The sequence below is a fragment of the Gracilinanus agilis genome, chromosome 2, assembly GCF_016433145.1.
Source record: "Gracilinanus agilis isolate LMUSP501 chromosome 2, AgileGrace, whole genome shotgun sequence".
Classification (NCBI taxonomy): Eukaryota; Metazoa; Chordata; class Mammalia; order Didelphimorphia; family Didelphidae; genus Gracilinanus; species Gracilinanus agilis.
This window is the reverse complement of record NC_058131.1, coordinates 268979650-269000415: the sequence shown is the minus strand read 5'-3', so window position 1 is coordinate 269000415 and position 20766 is coordinate 268979650. Positions and strand designations below refer to the sequence as shown.

At 47.2% G+C, this 20766-nt stretch overlaps 3 protein-coding genes across 3 annotated transcripts in view; all 3 read right to left on the bottom strand.

The window, feature by feature from the left end:
- Positions 1–736, bottom strand: part of SLC34A3 (solute carrier family 34 member 3) — a 30772-nt gene extending 30036 nt beyond the window's left edge. The window contains exon 1 of the mRNA XM_044663916.1: positions 718–736. The gene's annotated coding sequence lies outside the window, so the exon portion shown is untranslated. The remainder of the gene's footprint in view (positions 1–717) is intronic.
- A 2589-nt stretch (positions 737–3325) lies between these two features.
- On the bottom strand, positions 3326–3832 carry RNF224 (ring finger protein 224). Its single transcript, XM_044659660.1, has one exon. It carries the CDS (start codon positions 3830–3832, stop codon positions 3326–3328), a length of 507 nt encoding a protein of 168 aa, XP_044515595.1.
- A 9370-nt stretch (positions 3833–13202) lies between these two features.
- Positions 13203–13613, bottom strand: CYSRT1 (cysteine rich tail 1). Its single transcript, XM_044661211.1, has one exon. The coding sequence runs from the start codon at positions 13611–13613 to the stop codon at positions 13203–13205; it is 411 nt and encodes a 136-aa protein (XP_044517146.1).
- Between the last annotated feature and the right edge of the window lie 7153 nt (positions 13614–20766).

Here is a 20766-nt window from a genome sequence, read left to right as displayed (position 1 = left end):
GCTGCCTCTGTTCACTTTTCATCTTAACTTTGGCTTTCCCACAGCCTGACTTCTACCTTCTACTTGGTCCCTGAGGCAACTGCTACCCCTCCACATTCCCCAAGATTCATAAAAGCAGAGATCTGGAATTGGGAGGGACCTCAGAAGAATCCTAGTCCAAATCCTTCATTTTACAAATAAAGAACCCAAGGCCCAAAGAGGTTAAGTGACTTCTCCAAGGTGGGATTCATTCCCAGGTCTTCTGACTTAGAGTCAATGTGTTCTTTTCCAGTGATCCATGTTGTCTCCAGCTGTTTTTGGCTCCCTGGAGTACCCAACCCCAGCCATAGCCCAGGTTCTCCCCACCAACTCACACATAAGCCCCAAATCATAGCATGTCATTTTACAGTCAGAAGCTCCTTCCTGACCAATTCTGAGATTTTACAAGGCATAAGGGTGCCACTCCCTCCCCTACCACCACCCCCATTCTCAGATGCCATTAGAAGAGGAGATATGGAGGTACACACTCCCTGCTCCTGCTCCCCTCTTTTGGCACCCCTCTATTTCTCTGCCATCTCTTCTACCCTTTGTAGTTATTTCCTGCCATCAAATATTGGGATGACTGTGAAGGAGAGAACAAACCTTGGCATACTAGGAGAGAAAGCCAACCCACCCTCTCTTACACATACAATCTCCTGATCCTACCAAGCCCCAGGCCTTAACCCCCAAGACTCCTACCTGAGCAGCCTCTTGGCCCCAAGGCACCCTCTGAGCAGTGACTAGGAGGCTGTAGAAGAGGCTGATAGTGCCTTGAACCCTCAGAAGCAGCTTCAGGTCAAAGATCCAGCCTCCCTCACACATGACCCACTATAAGCACCGCCCCATTAATGTTTACCAGGGAGCTAATCTGCCCCCCACTCCCTGAGTGAGGACACCAAATTTCTGACATGTTCTCTGGCCACAGATTGCCCCCCAGGGCCCAAGCTCCCTACCCCCAAACCATTCCTAATAAGAGGATTACTTTCCCTTGGTTTGGGTGCCACCCCCTTAGCTGAAGCCAAATTCTTCTGGACCATTCCTGACATGTGATCTCTGTCTGATGACACTTTTCCCTTTCCCCAAACTGGAGATGCCAGTGGACACATGTATAATCATGACCAGGATTGCCCACAGGCAGAGACATGTGTACCATACCAAGGCAGGCTTCTCCCTATACCTACCCCAGTGGCAAGGTAGAGGGCAAAGATGTCTGGGGTTGGTATTCTGGAATCCCAGTCCCAGTCTCAGTTCTTCCTTAGATTTTAGCTTTCTCCACCCAAACCCAGAACATCTGAGTAAACAGGAAAGAGTGGAGTCAAACAGCGCAGCTCTGAGGTACAGGAGTCCTAGGCTGGCACACGCCATACATCTTATCTGCTATGGGGCACTCTGCTAATAAACAGATTCCTAATCTTTAACTTGTCTCCGTGCCCTTCCTTCTTGCTATCTCCTTGTCCGTTGTTCACCCTCCCAAGGACATCATCTGCATTCCTGGAAAGTCCACTGGAGCCAGGTGAGCAAACCAGAGGCAGCTTCTGCTCCCAGAGCCCAGGCTGGGGCAAAGGTGGGCTAAGGACATCAGAGATGGAGCGACAAGATCATACCGGGGTATGCACCGGTCAGGGTTTGGAGGAGAGAAGGGTAACTAAGGGAAAATCCAGATGCATATCTGTGCCTGGAGTGGGGTCAGGACTAAATAGCATCCTCAATGGAGTCGGTATCGGATTTAGAGCTGCGTCTTGCTAGGGTCATGGTTACAGTGAAATCAGTCTCTCGCTATCCCTGGAGAAGGCAGGGTTAGAATAGGATGGTCCCTAAGGTTCCTTGCTCTTTTGGTTTTGTGCTTAACCCAAAGGGAACTCTGACTCTATCTACTTACTGACTTAGAAACCTGGCTATAGACTGAGCCCTTTCTTTGGCTACAGACAGAGTTCTGACTGAGATGGGCTGTTGGCCTTGCTGTAGACCTCACCTGTGCCCTTGGGGCAGCACCGCGGCTGGGTGCTCCCTTTTCTTTGAGTCAATCCTTCCTTGATCAGTTCTCTCTCTGGGGCAGCAGGATCAATGGCTGTCCCCCCTACCCCCTCATGCCACGGTCAGGTTTAGACATACTCTCCAGGGGGCCAGCCTGTGGGGAGTCCCCACTCTCTGCTTGTTCCCTGTGGGCATATGAGACTTTGGACTTGGTGGGTGAGGCAGATCTGTGGCCCTCCTGGGTCAGCACATTCCCTTGGACGCCTTCCCCTCCCCTCCACAACCAAGCAGCCTAGGGCATCCTCCTGGGACCTGGGTACAAAGCCCTGCCAAAGGGGAGGTAGTACTACCCCCTTCTGGACAACACAGGAATTGACTAAGTGTCCTCCCTGAGATCAGGGGCTTAGGTCACTTTTTGGGGAGTCCCCGTGTCTAGGGGTCAGGGTCTAGTGTTCGAGTTTACAGATCAGTTCTGTCTATCAGTAAAGCCTTCCCATAGGAAGCTGGGATGGTACAGCAGACTCTGGACAGAAGGCAGGCTCTAGAGAGGTCATTCGTGGCTTCACTGTTTTGGTCTTATTCCCTGCTTGGGGAAATGGAGCCCTGATTAGATGAAGCCCTGGGGCCAAAAGGAGCCACAGGCAGCAGAGACAAACTCTGTGGCTTTAGCAAACATGCAGTTGTTGGGAAACAGAGACCAAAGTAGATATGTCACACTTTAGTTAAAAAAACAACAAACAAACAGAACAAAAGTGTGTAAACATAGCCGTTGTACCCCATCCCAAACTTCGGGGATTTCAGTCATGGTCCCAGGTACCCTACCCTCATGATCCAGGCAGTGGCCTGTTCTGGGGCATAGCCTTTCATCAGAGCAGCCTTTAAGCTAGGGGCTAGCTATGAAGTTCACATTCAGGATTGCAGGTCCAAAGCCTTATCCTATCTCATTCAGGGGCTTCAGTTCCAAGAGTTGAGTTTTCTCGGGGAACCAGGCAGCCAAGGAAATCTTCCGTAGGCTCCAGCAGCCAGAAGCCCTTTGCCACCTTGAAGAGCTAGAACTCTCCAATCCGCCACAACTGGGGGTCCTACTAGGGAGCCTAGAATGATGAATCAGCACAGAGAAGAGGTTGGTAGCAATCGGCAAGGGAACTGAGAAGAGCAAAGGAGCTGTGATGGGATGTGTCACAGGATGAAGCTCTGACCCCCATTTTCAGCCTCACGTACAGGCCAGTTCAGGGGACCAGGCAGAGGAGAGCTTCCCAAAAAGAGCTTGTGGCTGGGGACTGTTCCGTAGTAGGATATTTGGTGGCTGGGCACATTTATGGCCAGGCAAGGCTTAGACTTCAGGGGTACCCTCAGGGTCACAGCATAGGCAACAGCCACAGCAGCCCCAACAGCACCCCTGTCGGGGGAAGCTGGGCTGAGGGCCTAGGGTTGGACAATGGCTGGTTGGCTGCTGAGTGATGACAGAGCCAGGCTTGGGAGGGCTGCCTTTGTGGGGAGTGAGAGACCAGGGCTCTCCCCGGGGAGGCTCCCGCTCGGCCTTCACAGCCAGGAAGGCAGCCAGATCAAGGTCCAGCATGGCTACACCACCTCGCGGTGTGGGTGTACTCTGGCGGCACTGTGGACAGGGGATCCATCGCTGTTCATGAGCTGGGGTGTCTAGTCGCCTGACGCAAGCCTGGCAGAAGGTGTGGCCACAGTAGAGACGGCGTGGAAGGCGGCCAGCCAAGTCATAGGAGGAATAGCAGATGATGCAGTCATTTCGGCGAGCCCCCACTTCGGAAGGCTTCTCCTTAGCAGGAATGGCCTCACCCTCAGGAGCTCCCTCTATATGCAACATTCTGTGGAAAGAAAGAAGGAGCAGGGCTGGGATCTGGGACTCATTGGGCCTTGGATCCCTGGGCCAATAAGGGCTCAGTGCCAAGAAGTGGTATAAGGTCTTGACTTCATCAGGCCTTTCCTGTTCTAGAACGTACCTTTACTCCAGCCTTTACCCTCAAAAGGCCTAACTACATCTCCTTGTGCTGGCTTTATTCTCAGAGGACACAGGCAGCTACAGAGGTGGAGTCAGAGATACTCATATAAAAGAAACACCACCTCCTTGTTTGCAGAGCATTTTACAAACATCTGATCCTTGCAAAAACCCTTCACAATATCCTTCCCATTTTATAGATGAGAAGATTGAGGCAAACAAACATCTGATCTTTGCAATAACCCTTCATAATATCCTTTCTGTTTTACAGATGAGAATACTGGGACGAACAAACATCTGATCCTCGGAAATATCCTTCGCAGGATCTTTCTCATTTTTCAGATGAGAAAATTGGGGCTGAGAGAGGTTAAATGATTTATCTGCCTATGGTCATACATCTTGTAAGTCTGAGGCAGAATATGAAACCAGATGTTCCTGACTGGAGGTCTAGTGCTCTAACTCCTAGGAATGAATGAACAGATAAATGAATGAAAAACATCTATTAAACACTTACTGGGTACAAAGCTTTGGGGGTACAAAAAGGAAAGCAAGGCAGTCCCTGTTCTCAAAGCTGGTATTGTCTAGTGGGAGATAACACACATAGGAAGATTCAGCAGCAAGTCAGATGGTCCTTAGGGTGCAATGGCAAAGCAAGTGATAATGTGCCTTCATTAATGTTATTTCCGCTGATAAGAAACCATATCCATTTCTGCTGCTGAACCATTTGACAGGGCTTAGGACTATGCAAAGCTTCATGTGTTCAGGACACCTTGACATATGGGAAAGCAATATGGCACAGTGGAATGAGCAGCAGCCCTGGTATCAGAAGACCTGGGTTTGAATACCAGCTCTGACACTTAATCACTTATGTGACCCTGGGCAAGTCACATCACCTCTCTGAGCCTCAGTTTACTCTCCTATCAAATGAAGGGTTAGTCTTAATGATCATTCAGGGCCCTTCAAGTTCTAAATTCTTTGATGATATATATATAAATGCAGAGGACACACACACATAGTAACTGAAAGGCACATGACCTGAATGAGGATCACAGTTATCCTATTTCCAAACTGGACAGAGCCAAGGAAAGCCACTAACTTCTCCCTGTTCATTGGAAGGCTAAGGAGTGAAGAGTTCAGGGATAATCAAAATGGGAGTTGGGGGGGTCAGGAACCTGGGAACAATTTGGAAAGGGAAAGATTATGGAGTCTCTGACAGATGTTCTGAAAGCAGATTGTTGGGGTACATAGAAGGTAGGGAAGGTAGGAGGAAGTGAACAGACACATCCTTTTTCTGGTTTAAAGAGCCCCAATTTTTGTATCCACGCCTGTCATTGGCTAGGGTCGATGGCAGAGACCAGAAACATAAGTCCCTGCCTTTTGGCATTCAGTCTGGTTAGGGAGACAATAACATTCACAGATGATCTTTGACCTATCAAAGGGAATCCTTTCTAATTTTCAGCAAAAATCTTCACTCTTCACCCTGACATTCACTCCAGAAAACCCTGAATGTGACTCTCCCAAATGCTGAACTGATGATACATCTCAGGAAACTGTCTTTCCTCCTGAGTCCTTCCTCAGGAAAATCCAGCCTAACCAGGGCAGAATGTTTGGGGTTTTGGTTCAGGGCATTTGACATTCAGAGGATAAACTGTTCCTTTCTCCTTTTGCCCCCTCTATCTCACAGCCTTTCATATATGCAGTATATAGCCACCTCTATTCTTGCTAGGCTTTGGGACCCCAATGGGCCCATTCCACTCCTCTCCCAGTGGCTATAATACCATATCCTAGGGTCAAGGGAGACAATCGTCACTGTAATTTCCTCCCATGTTCCACGGCACAATGAAGGCCACTGAGTCTTGACTGATGTGAGATACCTCAGTGGTGTCCTGAGGTAAAGCCCCTTTGCTGTCAGTGACCTCTGCAATAATGGCCTGACCCTGTCCTGCAGTCTCTGTATTCCTTCTTTGGGGTCTTGTATCCTGAAGCTACTTCCTCAAGTTTTCCTACTCACTTTGCTCCAGGGTCATCAGAACTGCTAGTTATAGCCTAATCCAACAAGCTTCTTCTCCAAAGGCCCTTCCAAGGCCCCATTTAAAGAATCTCTCTCTTTCTCTGTCTCTGTCTCTGTCTCTCTCTGTCTCTGTCTCTGTCTCTCTCTGTCTCCCTCTCTCTGTCTTATGCTTTCTGGATGGCTTTACATACCCACTTGACTCACTTCTCACCTGCTGGTCTTTTGGCGGCTTTCAGTGGCTCTTAGAGTACTCACCCTTAGTGTTCTAGGACTTTGTCTCTCTCCTTCACTCAGTCCTTCAAGGCCTCAACCTTCCAGCTCTGTATGTTTCTGGGTAGTCTCCTCTCAGCTGCCCAAGGCTAGAGCCCAGACTGTTGAATTTTACCCAAGAGAAATGTCTGTGGGGAGAGTTGTCTCTCTGGCACTAGTAGCTTCACACGCTAGCTAATGTTTTGGGTCTCTGGTGCCTGAACTCATTTCCCTGAGTTGGGGTTTGCCTTGAAGGGAGCTGGGGACAGAAGAGATTTACCTATCATAGTGAATTGAGAGAAAAACTTGTTGGATCATCAGCGGCTTTGAACAGCCAAGTCTTCCAGCCCAGGGTATTTACAAAGCTGACCAAGGGCTGAGGGAAAGGTCTATAACTCATTCTACATCAATCTCTCCCCCTTCCCACTCCCCAAGGCCCGACCCTACAGCATCGCTCTAGTACCAGATAATTCCTAACTGTAGGCCTAACTTCTAAGGCTCTCTGTGCCTCCGTCTCTCTCATCTCTGTCTCTTTTAGACACCAGCTCACAGGTCCTTCTCTCCCTTCTTCCCTTGCTTTCCCTGTTCCCCAGCCCCAGCTCCATTCCCAGCTCTTACCTGCTCCTCACCACTGGTCTGGATCTTGTTCTCCTGCATGTGGCTGGCCCCAGGGCCAGATCCCAGGGAGTCTGATGGGTACTGGAGGTGCCCAGGGCTCCCCCTCCCCCAGTGGGGGCTCACATTACCACCCAGGAGTGTAGGATGAGCCAGCTCCGCTTTCAGTCACAAAAGCCCTGCAATGAGATCTCCCACCACAGGCTTCCAGACACATGGCCCTGTGGGAGATAAAGAGTCTTAGAACCCTCTGCTTGCCCACCTCTGCTTGTTCCCCTTAACTAGGGAAAAACCCAGTCAGCAGGACCTTCCTTTTATCACTCCACTTGGCAGCTATGGGGGCAGCTTGCAGACGGCAAGGTTGTAATGGGGAAAACACTAGATCAGGCATTAGTTAGACACAGAGCATGAGGAGGGGTCGTAGAGGATCATGTTAAAAGCTACATCCAACTGGGCCATATCCCCTTAACATGGGGACTTGGTCAGACAGTGAATGATGATAATAAATAAACGTATACAGTGCTTTTTTCACAACAGCTTCATGAGTTGAATAAAATTCCCTGTTTTACAGATGAGGAAACTGAGGCTTAGAAAGTTTAAATGTCACTTGCTCAAGATCACACAGCTAGAACGTGAATCTACTTTTTAAAAAATTACCTTCTGTCTTGGAATCAATTCTAGATATTAGTTCCAAGGCAGAGGAGTGGTAAGGGCTAGGCAATGGGGGTTAAGTGACTTGCCCAGGGTCACACAACTAGGAAGTATCTGAGGCCAGATTGGAGCCTAGGACATGGCTCTCTAACCACTGAGCCACCTTGCTGCCCCTTTGAATCTACTTCTGATTCCAAGCTGCTTCTCAGCTTGTGAACATGGGTCACCCCCCCGGTGGGCCTCTGTCCCTGCTCTTGGCCATCTCTTCCTCAGTTCATATACAATGCTCTTGTTCCAAGAATGGCATATGGTCAGGGTTTTCTGAGTGGTGTTTCAGTTTAACTCAAGGAGTTTCTGTAGTGGGAACTTGAAGACTTGCTTTGAGCCAAATTTGTTCTGAATCTGGCAGAAAGTAAAGGGGAGGGAAGCCTCTCCTTCCTAGCCCCCCTTCCTCATTTTCCCTCCCTCAGCCCGCCCCCAAAACTCTCCCCAAACTGGTCTGACTAGTTCTTGTGGCTCAGTCTGGGTGGGGCTGTCTCTCTCTCAGGTTGGGCTTGGGAGGTGGAGAGTGAGAAGGGAGTTCCTACAGGGCAAGGCAGGCAGAAAAAAGAAGACCTTAGATCAGTGATGGGCAAACTTTTTTTTTTTTCCTATTTATTTATTTATTTATTTTTTAAGCCCTTAACTTCTGTGTATTGGCTTCTAGGTGGAAGAGTGATAAGGGTGGGCAATGGGGGTCAAGTGACTTGCCCAGGGTCACACAGCTGGGAAGTGTCTGAGGCCGGCTTTGAACCTAGGACCTCCTGTCTCTAGGCCTGGCTCTCAATCCACTAAGCTACCCCAGCTGCCCCCTATGGGCAAACTTTTTAAAGAGGGGGCCAAAGGAAAGGAAATGCTCATCTGTTACTCTGTTTCTAAGGCGACTCTCTCAAAGTTTCACTGTATTGTATCCATCAGATTAGGAATAATGTCCCGAGGCTGGATAGAACATTTCAGGGGTCCACATCTGGCCCGCGAGCTGTAGTTTGCCCATCACTGCCTTAGATCATGGGGAGAGAAGATGGGGGGATGCAGAGTGCTTTCTCAATAAGGGGGGCAGAGCTGGGATGAGTCCGTCTTCTGGGCCCTGATCTATTAAGATTCCTGACACCTGGGTCATACCCAGTGAACACCTCACACATACCAGGCACCTCTGGGCAGTGATTGCTTCCTGATGACTGTTAGATGTGGAGAGACCAGTCCATCTGGTGGGTCCTGTCAGACCAAGTGTTCTCAAGTCCATTGCATTCCTCTGCTACTCAAGAAATGTAAGCAGTAGCCCATTGCTCACAGGATAAAGTCCAGACTCCTAAGGCTGGGAGTCAAGGCTCTCTATGATCTAGCTTCAAACTCAGCTTCATCTTTCAGTGTTCCCCAATGTATCCACCATTCTTAAAACAGTAAACAGTGTGGGGCCTGACACTTAAGCTGTTTACCTCAGTTTCCTCATCTGTAAAATGAGAATAATAATAGTCCCTGCCTCCCAGGTTGTTGTGAAGATCAAATGAGATTATAATTATAAAGTGCTAGTACAGTGCCTGGTATATAGTAGTTCAGCTGTTCAATTGTGTCTGACTCTTTATAACCCCATGGACTAGAAGGCATGTCAATATTATCCACAGGGTTTTCTTGGCAAAGATACTAGAGTGGTTTGCCATTTCCTTTTTTTTTAAATTTTAAACATTTATTAATATTCATTTTTAACATGGTTACATGATTCATGCTCCCACTTTCCCCTTCACCCCCCGCACTCCCCCCACCCGTGGCCGACACACATTTCATTTCCTTTTTCCAGTGGATTAAAGCAGAGATGAAGTGACATGCCCAGGGTCTTCTAAGCTGGATTTGAATTCAGGTCTTCCTGACTCCAGGTCCAGTGCTCTATCCACTGAGCTATCTGGCTGCCTCCTGGCACATTGTAAGAGTTATATAAATGCATAATATAATTATTATTATCCCTTCTGAAATGCCCTTCCATTTTCTCTCTCTCTTTCTCCCTTGCTCTCTTCTTTTTTTTCTTAAACCCTTAACTTCTATCTTAGAATCAATTCTAGGTATTGGTTCCAAGGCAGAAGAGTGACAAGGGCTAGGCAATGAGGGTTTAGTGACTTGCTGAGGGTCACACAGCTAGTAAATCTGTGAAGGTGAATTTGAAGTCAGGTCTTCTTGACTCCAGGTCCAGTGCTCTATTTACTGAGCTATCTGGCTGCCTCCTGGCACATTGCAAAAGTTATATAAATGTATAATATAGTTATTATTATCCCTTCTGAAATGTCTTTCCATTCTTTCCCCCTCCCCCCCCCCCCACTCTCTTCTTTCTTTTCTTTTCTTTTCTTTTTTAAACTCTTACCTTCCATCTTGGAGTCAATACTGTGTATTGGCTCCAAGGCAGAAGAGTGATAAGAGATAGGCAATGAGGGTTAAGTGACTTGCCCAGGGTCACACAGCTAGGAAGTGTCTGAGGCCACACTTGAATCCAGGACATCCTGTCTCTAGGCCTAGCTTTCAATCTACTGAGCCACCCAGCTGCCCCCTTTCTCTTCCTTTCTTTTATCCTTCTACCCCATCTCTATCTCTTTCCCTTCAAGATGAAGCAGTTCAAGACCCACCACCATGCAGGAATCAGAGGAGATTTCACGATCCCTTTACATCTCCTAGCTCTCACTACATTTGAAGTCTGATCTGTTCTATTCAAAATTCAGTGTTCCTCATGGGTGACTTCTCTTTCCAGAAAAACTATAATTGCTTTTAGTGCTTTTCCATGTTTCTTGAATAGTGACTAGGACAAAGATAGGCATGCAAGAATGCTCACAGAATATGCCTGTAAAAACCTAGCTGGGGTGGGTTGGTAACTCACTACAGGGCATAGATGTCCCAGGATTGCCTTCTCTAGGAAAAGAATACTGGATTTGGAAGAAAAAGATCTGGATTCTGCCACTAAAACCAATTCTGTGACCTTGGAAAGATCACTTTTCTCAGGCCTCAGATTTTCTGTCTGCAAAATGAGGGTTCAATGAGATGATCTCTAATTCTCTTTCAGCTGAACTCCCTGGGTCCTAGGCCCACCATGGTAAGAATGGGAGGAATGAGGATGGGAACTGGCAAAAGCATGAAGCAGAGGCTGGCAGTGGGTGGAGCAAGGGTATGCCAGGGAGTAGGTGGGACCACTTGACCGTAGGGTCAAAGGAAACCAAAGTTTCGAAGGAAACTAGGAAATCATTCTCCACCCAGGCTGAGGATTTAGAAGGTGAGTCACTGGCCTAGCCAGGTTCTACTCTGGCTTCTGTACCCAAAGTCCTCGGACCCCCTGCATGTTAACTAACTCCTGTCCTGCCTCATTAGGAATCTTCTTTTCCCTCATGATCCTAATGACAGCAATGTGAAAACATCTTTGCAAAACTGCAGCAGAAAACTCATCTCTCTCGGAAAGCCTTCCTAGGCTGAGCTCACCCAACTCTATTTACTTCTGTGTTCTGTGAGCCCTGGGCTCTTGGTCTGTGCTATCCTAGCTGTCCCTTGTGGGTCTGTCATTCCATAAATGTGTTCTTCATCCACATTTATATGCCGGGTTTTAGATCATGCTCCTGGTTGGACACTGGCCCCACTACTTTCTCACACTGGCTCAGTTCTGTGTAACCTTCAATCCCTTCCTCACTGCTGGGACAAAGGCTGAGGGACAGGTCATAAGGTTAGGCCAAAGGCAGTTTAGTCACAGGTTTGGGACAGAGCAAAGCATAAGCAAGAGACTTGGGTTTTGGGGGGGGGGGTTGGGGGGAAGGGTGCTAGGTGACTCAGTGGATAGAGAGCAGCAAATACTTCCTAGCTGTGTGAACCTGGGCAATCTCCTAGTTTTTATCACTCTTCTGCCTTGGAACTGATAGTATTGATTCTAAAACAGAAGGTAAGGGTTTGGAAAAAAAAAAAGAGGGACTTGAGAATAGGAAAGAGGAAATAGAGGTGAACAGGGTCCCTCTTCAGAGCTTCTATGCCTAGCTGGCTAGTGATATAGAAATAATGGCGGAAAGCTGTGGGGACTGAGTTACTGCCTAATGACACCAGGCAGAAGTTTGGTCATCTTCTAGTTTCAGCCTGGTCCAGTCCTGGCCAAAAGGGAAGCAAGGTTGAGAACAGAGATCAGAGAATGTAATTCTGTGGTAAAGAGTGTGGGTCTTAGAATCAGGAGAGAAGGGTTTGATTCTCAATTCAGACACTAACAATGTAACTGTAGATAAGTCACAATGCTTCAGAGGCTCAGTTTTCTTACCTTTAAAATGGAGAGAATGATACTTGGCCTACTCAGTGTGGTTTTAAGGAAACTCTATTGAAAGCTTTAAGGTACCATACAAAGCTGTATTTCTCAAGCCCAAGAATCCCTTCCTCTCTGGTCATAGACCCAATTCTAACAAGTCTCCAGGCTTCAAATGGACCATCCCAAACCCTAAACCCCAATTCCAACCCTTCCACAATTTATATGGTTTTGGATAATCATAGCAAAGCAGTGGTAAAGACAGAGCTGAACAAATTATTTAGGTTTATTGACAAGGGAACAACGGGAGTAACTGGAAGAAGTGAGGAGCCCCCTGGGGCTAGTCACTGATGCCCTTAGCTTTAGGTGAGGTGAGGCATGGGTTTGATAGGGACTTTGGGTTAAGCTGAGTGAGGATAGGAATCCTTCCCATGGAGCTTCATCCCAGGCTCAGGATTCTGGTGGGTAAACAGTGGGCAGTAGCACCAATGGTGATGGCTTGCCCTAGGCCTGTGAGGCTTTCAATAGGCACAGGGTTAGGCTACCAGAGATTGGAGAGGAGGTTTGAATACCTTCCTTATTCTTGGGTAGAGATCCTGCTTCTTCCAACCCTGGCTGCTGACACCCTCCCCAACATGCTCTTCACAATAGACTCCCATTTTTGGACTCATCTCCAAATGTGTGTATCAAGGTCTGGATATCAAATTTTAGACAAGGCATTAAGAAGTTGGAGGAGGCAGACTGGCCTGGAAACCATGACATACTATATAATCAGTTGAAGAAATGAGACATGCTTATCCTGGAGAAGAAAAGAATAAAACTGGAGGGACATGACAGTTGTTTTCAAATATCTGAAGAGTTGTGATGGAGAAGGATTAGACTTGTTTTACTTGGTCCCAAAGGGTAGAATTAAAATCAGTGCATGGAACTTCTTATAAAGACAAATTTCCATCAACATAAGGGAAAACTTCCTAACCAGTAGAGTCAACCAAAGGTAGAATAGGCTTCAGAGGTTGGTGGTGGGCCCCTGGCCACTGGTGATGTTTGGATAGTAATTAGATACTTATTTATCATGGATATTATAGAATCCTGTTCAGATACAGCTTGGACTAGATAGTCTCTTTGTCCATTTGAGTTCTGAAATTCTGTGATTCCTGGACTCTTGATTCTGCCCAGGACTCTCTGTCCTGTCATGATGAATGACTTGGGGAGGGAGATAGGAAGATTTCAAATGCACCAAATCCTAAAGACTTCAGCCTCTGTCCTGAGCTCCAGTTCCTTTGGCCAGAGGTGGTCTAATGCCATCCAAGAAGGAGTCACCCAGAGTGATATGTGTTCTCCTTACCCCTGAATGCCAATGAACCCAGCTGCATCATGGTATGGGCCTCCTTCAGTCTGGGTTCCTCTGGGCTCGGTATTCAGAGGAGTTAGGAGACCACACAGCAACAGCGATGGCAGCGGCAGCAGCGAGGGCAGCGGCAGCAGCGGCAACAAGGGCAACAGCAGCAGTGATGGGCGATGTCGTCTCCACGCCGTACAGGTGGGATGTTACAGTAAGGTGGGTTTGTGCTCCCTGATGTCTGTTTCACACTGGCGTAGGGATTCCCTGGCTGTTGCCAAGATGCCTGGGTCTGGATTTGGGACCCTCCTTTGGCTTCCCCCTTGGTCCACCCACCTGCTGTTGGCAGGGAGCAATCGGGAGCAGGGCTAGGCCTGGCCCCAGGGTGTGGAGTGTCCTGGCTTTGTTCCAGCTGCTCTTCTAGGTCCGGACGAAGGTGGGCTCGTGGAATGCTGATGCTGGTATATGGGTTCTTCACCACAGATTCAAGGGGGTCCATGAAGCCGCTGGGAAGTGGCGGAAAGGAGGGAGGGAGGGAGGGAGGAGCAGTTTGATCTGGCCCTGCAGAGGAAGGACACAAATATTTACCCAGTACAGAAGGGGGAAGGGCAGCCAGACCAGAGCTTCCCAGACCTGCAGACAGACCTGAACCCCAACCAGATCCCAAACTCCTCACTAAGGGCTCCCATCCCTGAACAGAGCTTTAGGTCTTCCACTCAACTTTGTAAAACAGATCATGTAAGTACCTGAGCATAAAAGTATATGCATGTGACCATGTGTGATTGTATATGTGAGCATATACGTGTAAATGTTGGACAATACAAAAGAGTGTGGCAGCCTGACCGCTTATGTGGCAGGCCAGGACACATGAGTACAACTATATTCAGATGCAGGCATGACAGTATGATTTAGACAATATATAAGGAATGTTCCCCAAAACTCTGAGCTTCACTCTACCTCCATGGGACAAAGCTCTCTAGGGAAGTCAGAGATGAGAGAGCCCGGAAGCTGAGGAATGGGTCAACCAAGCAATGGCATGAGTCCTGCACCGGGTGGTGGGTGAACTGAGCATCTGGTTCCTCAGTAGAGAACAGTATGCTCCCCACCACCCACCACCACTATGTGAGGTTGACACAGTGAGAAGTTTCCAACTCCCAAGGTAAGGTTCTCTCCTGACCTGCAGCTTCCCTCAGTCCCTGAGTCCTTGCGTCCTCATGTCCCCAGTCACTCGCCTGGGAGAGAGAACACAGCCACCCTCTTCCTAGAGCTTATCAACCCCAAGATGCCCCAAGCACCTGTCCCCTGTCCCAGGGAGGGCAAATACTGACAAGCTCATGAACCTACCTTCTGCTGAAACAGGCAAGTGTTCTCTGTGGGTCCTGTCCTGTGTAAGATTTCCGATCAGGTTAAGTGTCTGCTGAGTTGAACTCTGTGAGGCCTCCTCCTTTTCCCTTTGGGGGAGGGCGGGGGAGGTCCTGGGAGGGGTTGGGCGAAGGCGGAGCAGAGGAAACCCAGTGGGGCTCAGGAAGGTGGGTTCAAGAATCAGAAAAGAGAGTTGGGGGCTCAGAGGTAGGTTCAGTATATCAGCCCCAGAGAGCTGCTTTTCCTCTGTAGTTCTGTCAATCTTTGCTCCCAGTTGTCCTTTAAAGGATCTGGAGTGTCTTCCCTTACATCAGTGCTTGACGTTGTGGATTTAGTACAGAAGGGGTTTCCAGCCCTGCAGGTCCTTGGTCTCTGGTGACCCACAAAGCTGGCTCACCTCTAAAGCATCCCCAGCCCCTCCCTGGCATGCCATTCCCTGACAATCCATGGCCTGTGAGCCCACCCAGTTAACTCCTCTAGGTGGAGGAGACAATTGAATGAGGCTTAGCCAGCTAGACTAGGATGGGAGAGGCTGACTAGGGAGGAGGACCGGGGAGAGAAGAATGGAGGGGAGGAAGGGAAGGAGTCAAAAATGAGGAAGAAGGGACCTCCCACAGTAATTTGCAAAGGTTGGATTGGGATATGCATAGACTGCTGGAATCCTCAAGACCACCGAACCCTTCTCCCCAAGGAGTCTCTGCCCTTTGTCTGGAGTAGGGGGTGTAGGGAGCCTCTAGGAAATCCTCCCAACTTAAATAGGGAGGATCCCCACCGACAACATATATTCAGTTCCAGGGTGACAAAAATTAGCTTCAGGGTCAGTCAGGGTCAGGGGGATCAGCCCCAGGTTTAGCCTTAGGCTCAAGAGATCAGGCCCATAATATATGTATAACTTAGTGGAATTGCTTAGCAACTCAGGGAGGGGGAAGGAAGTAGGGGAGGGAGACAGCACGAATCATATAACTTTGGAAAACTTATGTGTAAATTTGCTTTTGGAATAAAATAAAGATAAAAAAAAAAAAAAGATCAGGCCCAAAGGAGGATCTGGGGGAAGGTGCAGCCCTACTATGAGAAGAGTCAGTTCCTGGGTCAGTCAGGGTCAACAGGATTAGTCCCTCAGTTAGTCTTAGGGTCAAGACATCAGGGCAGCTAGGTGGCACAGTGGGATAGAGTGCCAGACCTGGAATCAGGATGAGTCATCTTTGAGTTCAAATTTGACCTCAGACACTTTCTAGCTGTGTGACCCTGGGCAAGTCACTTAACCCTGTTTGCCTTGGTTTCCTCATCTGTATGATGAGCTGAAGAAATGGCAAACCACTCCGGTATCTTTGCCAAGAAAACCCTAAATGGGGTCACAGAATCTGACATAAACCAATGAACAATAAGAGATCAGACCCAAAGATTAAGGGGGGGAGGGAGATGGGAAGGGGATGGGTGTGAGAAGGAAAGTCCTACTGTGGAGGAATCAGTTGGGGGGTGGGTCGTGTCAGTCCCAGTGTCATCTTTAGGATCAGGGACTAATAAGTCCAAAATTCAGGTGTTAACTTTGAAAAAACACAGAACTATTAAACAGTCATAAAGCCACTCTTTAATTAAGGGAAAGGGAGAACAGGGCTGATTAGGCCTCTAAACAGAGTTCTAAACAGAGCTGTGCCTTATGCAGAGTTAACTCTGCTTTGCTCTGCTCCCAGACCCCCAGGAAGTGACACCGAGCTAGAAGCCTACTTCTCCTTAGAGCCTCAAGCTGGAATCCAAACAGCTACCTAAGGATCTACAGTCCACCCCTCTACCAGCTGAGCAATCGTAGGGGCTACTTACAAAGGATACTAAAGGATGGTCCCTGCCCAGGTGTGCCTTCCGGGGACAGGGCCCTTGATACAATGGGGAAGACTACCTAAGACAAAAGGGTATTTAGCATTTTCCCTGGGGTCCATTATTCAGTCTGCAACTGCTAGCCATTCCCTTCAGGGAACAGGAAATAAGCACAAGCTTTGGGGGGTCTCCAACCTACAAGCTATTCCTAAAACTTGGGGTTCATCAGATCTCACTAAACCACAAGTTTGGGGTCTCTAGATTCCACTTCGACACAGGGATCTGCCTCAGGAGATGAAGGACAGAGAAATTGGGAAACATCTCTCCCGAGGTCAGAGGAGTGGCCCCAGAATCACTGTTTCAGGATAAAGAAGGAATCAGCCCAAAGCTTGGGGGTGAAGAAAGGGCAGCCCTAAACTAGTTTCTTATTGAGTACAAGGGTGTGTTGGAGTCAGCTTGTACACAGGGCTGGGAGATCCTGCAGGTAAATTTCAGTGGGCGCCTTTACACCTAGGAAATTTGCAAGAAGGGGGAAATGCCCTCCGGAATGGGACGGGCACACATAGTACAATTTTCCGACCCAAACCGCCCCCAAGAGGCAAACGCCTGTCCTGCATCGTCTCGGTACAGGCGCCCTCTGTCCCTTCAACGTCTCTGTGCGCTTGCGCAGTACGAGAGCGGCCTGGAAAGTCACAGGGTCTGATATACTTCATTTTCCAGAAGCCTCCGCGCACGCAGACTCGCTTTCCCAGAAGCCACTCTGTCAAGGACACACTTCCCCTTCTCCCAGCTCCGGTGTTCCCAGGTTCTCTCAATAGACACCCCCCACCTTCCACGACCTAAGGGAAAACAGTTAGGAATCTGAAAGGATTGGAGCCAATGGGAGACTTCAGAACAGCAGGACGGGTCTAAGGGATGGGGGCGGGGCGGAGTGGCTTAGCCAATCCTAGGTCTCCGAGCCGGAGGGACTGGGTCTCGAGCCAGGATGGGGCTGTCTCTTGGGCCTGTGATGGGCTTGGCAGGGTTGCATTGGGTAGAGTTTGGCTATCTAGGAGGCCTCTTTAGCCAGTGAAATGCACGGGAGGCGCAGGAAGCCTGGGTCGGACCTGGCAGAACTCTCACAGGTTATCCGAATCCGTTTAATTATACAGATAGGGAAACCAAGGCCCAGAGGGCTCCAGTCTTTTTCTTTCGATCAGGCCATTTTGATCTCATAAAAATATTTTCTACAACGGAAGCCTTACTAGAGACGTTGGAATGAATGCATTTTTAAAGAATCATTTATTTTTTTCTCCTTAATGTCTCAGCAGCTGTACTGTGCCTTGGCTGCTTGTGGGGAGGGGAAGCCTTCAAGTAGAGAACAATAACTGTGGAAGAGGCTAGCACACCCCCCCACCTCTTCTAGGCCTTAAATTCCAACCTTTCTGAGACTTAATACCTGGCCAGGCCAGTCAGCCTGGCAGTAATAGGAGTGGAAGACATTTCTATAGTCTAGTTTGCACTCAGGTCTTTGTAGCCATTATCTCATTTTGTCATCCTTAACTCACTGTCTCCAGCCCCCATCCTCACCCTATAGTTAATCTGTTGCCAAGGTCTGTCCATTTCACCTTTGCAATATGTCTTTAATAAGTCCCCTTCTTCACCTAGGTGGCAGTGAATAGAGGGGTTTGGACTGGAGTAGGGAAGAGCTGAGTTCAAATGCAGCCCCACTTACTAGTTGTGTGACCCTGGACAAGTCACTTAACCTCCTTTGTCTCAGTTTCCTCATTTATAAAATGAACTGGAGAAGAAAATGATAAACCACTTCTGTATCTTTGCCAAAAAAAAAAAAAAAAAACAACAAAAGGTGAGTCAGCCTCTAATCCATCTTCCATTCAGTCACTAGTGTTTTTTCAAAAGCTTCAAAATATCTCAGTAAACTGGAGTGGCTCCCTATTGTCTTGGATATCAAATGCAAAAATCCTGTTTGGTGCTCAAAACCCTCCATAACCTATCCCCTGCCCTTCCATTCATCTTATGCCTTACAATGGGACAGACACTCTTTGATCCAGTGAAGCTGGCCTCCTTTACAAACAAGACACTCCATCTCTTGGCTCAGGGCATTTTCTCTGGCTGTGGCACATGCTTGGAACACTCTCTTTCTTCCTCTCTGATTACTGGCTTCCCTGGATTCCTTCAAGTGCTATCTAAAATCCAGTCTTCTGTAGAAACCCTTTCCCAACCCAATTTAATCCTAGCGCCTTCCCCCTTTTACTCATTTCCTATTCTTCCTGCATATAGCTTGTTTGTATATATTTGCTTGTCTCTCCTATTTGATTGTGAGATCTTTAGAGCTTTTTATATTATTTATTATTGCTTATTAACTGACTGACATTAAATCAGTTCTCATAGCATCCCTGTAGTAGAGGAAGGGCAGAAATGGGAGGGCAAAATGGAAACAATTTTAGATTTGGAGTCAGAGGATCTGGGTTTATATCTCAGCCCAGACAGCCTCAACTGTAGGACTTCTGGCAAATTATTTAATTTTGTGGGATTAATTTTCTTCATTCTCTTACGTGTCTTCCTAAACTAGAATTTTTTTTTCTCTTCTTCTCTCCCTATGCAGATTCTACCTGTACTGCAAGGTTTTTCTCTTACCATCCCTTTTTGAATAATGACAATCCATATTTCCAAATCTCTCTAAGGTTTAAAAAAATATTGTCTTCACAACAACCCTCTGAAAGAGGTAGTGTTTTATTTATCTTTATTTTAAAGATAAAGAAACTGAGGAACAGAGCCCAGAACAAAGGGGTCTCAATGTCTCTAAATGATTTGCCAACAAATCAACAACTTGGAAACTGTCAGTGTCAGAACTCTAATGTGACCTTCAAATTTAGATTTCCAGAGCTCATTCTCCTACATTATGTTTCCTCAGCACATAGTAATCTTTTCTTTACCTGAGTGCCTGCAAGAATTATTGCCTATATCACAAAGAATATGAGCTCTCCAAGGGACAGAACTATCGCACATCTGGTCTTCTTCAATGGATGGCCAGGAACATAGAAAAAGGCTCAGTAAAGATTCTGTTGATTGACATTCACAAAATCTTCATGATACCAATAAGGAAAAAGATTCTGAATTGGCCACAAACCTGAAGGGTTTGGGCCTCTCCAAGGGAAGGTCCTTTAGGACTGTCTCTACCCCTTCCCATTATAGCATCTCCTGGCAGACTTAAAAGAGGACAGGATAAATAGGGCAGGCATTAGCTCTCATTGAAAAAGAGAAAAAACAGAGTCAGGTTGTGTGAGATTAAGACTTGCTGATGGCTAGATAGCTAATAAGTGGCAGTGCCAGAACCAGAGCCCAGGGATTCTGACTCCCACTTCCCACTCCCAAACACACACTTCTGTCTGCTAGGCACTCAGCATATCTAACCCCAGTTTAAAAAAAAAAAAAAATCTGAGTCCTGGTGGCCCTGCCTTGCCTGTAGGCTCCAAAATTAACAAAATACAACAAACATTTGTTAAACATTATTAAGCATAAGTGTACCAAACACTATTGCAAGAGCAGGAAGAAAAACAAAGTTTAGATGACACAATCCCTGCCCTCAAGGAGTTTATAGTGTAATATGGGGGTAAAATACCAACAGCTATAGTAAACAATGTTACATGGCATATAGAAAATTTACAAAATTATGTGTTGCATGAAGTCTGAGGGAGAAGATCTCAGGCAAGAAAGGTAAGGTGGCATTAGGATCTTAATTGTCAGGCAGAAGTGTAGGAAAGGAATCAATTGAGACCCACTGAAGACTTTTGAAGCTAGGATTAACCTCAACAGATTATGAAAGAATTTCTTCCAGCAGTGTAAAGAATGCTTTGGAGGGGCAGCTAGGTGGTTCAGTGGACAGAGAGCTGGGCCTAGAAATGGGAGGTCCTAGGTTCAAATTTGACCTCAAATACTTCTAGCTGTGTGACCCTAGGCAAGTCACTTAACAACTGTTGCCTAGCCATTACCTCTCTTCTGCCTTGGAACCAATCTGTAATATCATTTCTAAGATAGAAAGTAAGGGCTTTAAAAAAAAGTGCTTTGGAGTGGGGAATAAGTAGAGACCAAAAGACTTAGTAGGAAGCTGTTTCAATATTTTAGGATAGTGGTAATAAGGTATTAAGTGGTACTAAGGGCTGAAACTGGAGAGATGACAAAATAGGGAGAAGGGGAAGAATCACACTGGTGTGGATAGAGCCAGTTTATACAGGTTTGGAAGATCTAATTGTTTTAAAATGTTTTTAATTTAACTTTTTATTTTTACATTTTATTTAAAAAGTTGTTTCCATTATTAAATGATTCATGTTGTCTCCCTTCCCTCTTCCCTCCCCCCCAAAGAGTTGACAAGCAACTCCACTGAGTTATATCTATATATTTAAATAAATTTTTTAAATATATATTTTTGGAGATCTAGTTGTTAAATTTCAATGTGACCATTTACATCTCAGAAATCA

What these genes read in the sequence shown, in the direction of transcription:
- RNF224 (XM_044659660.1), bottom strand. Translation starts at nt 3,832, where the DNA reads ATGTTGCATATAGAGGGAGCTCCTGAGGGTGAGGCCATTCCTGCTAAG.
- CYSRT1 (XM_044661211.1), bottom strand. Translation starts at nt 13,613, where the DNA reads ATGGACCCCCTTGAATCTGTGGTGAAGAACCCATATACCAGCATCAGC.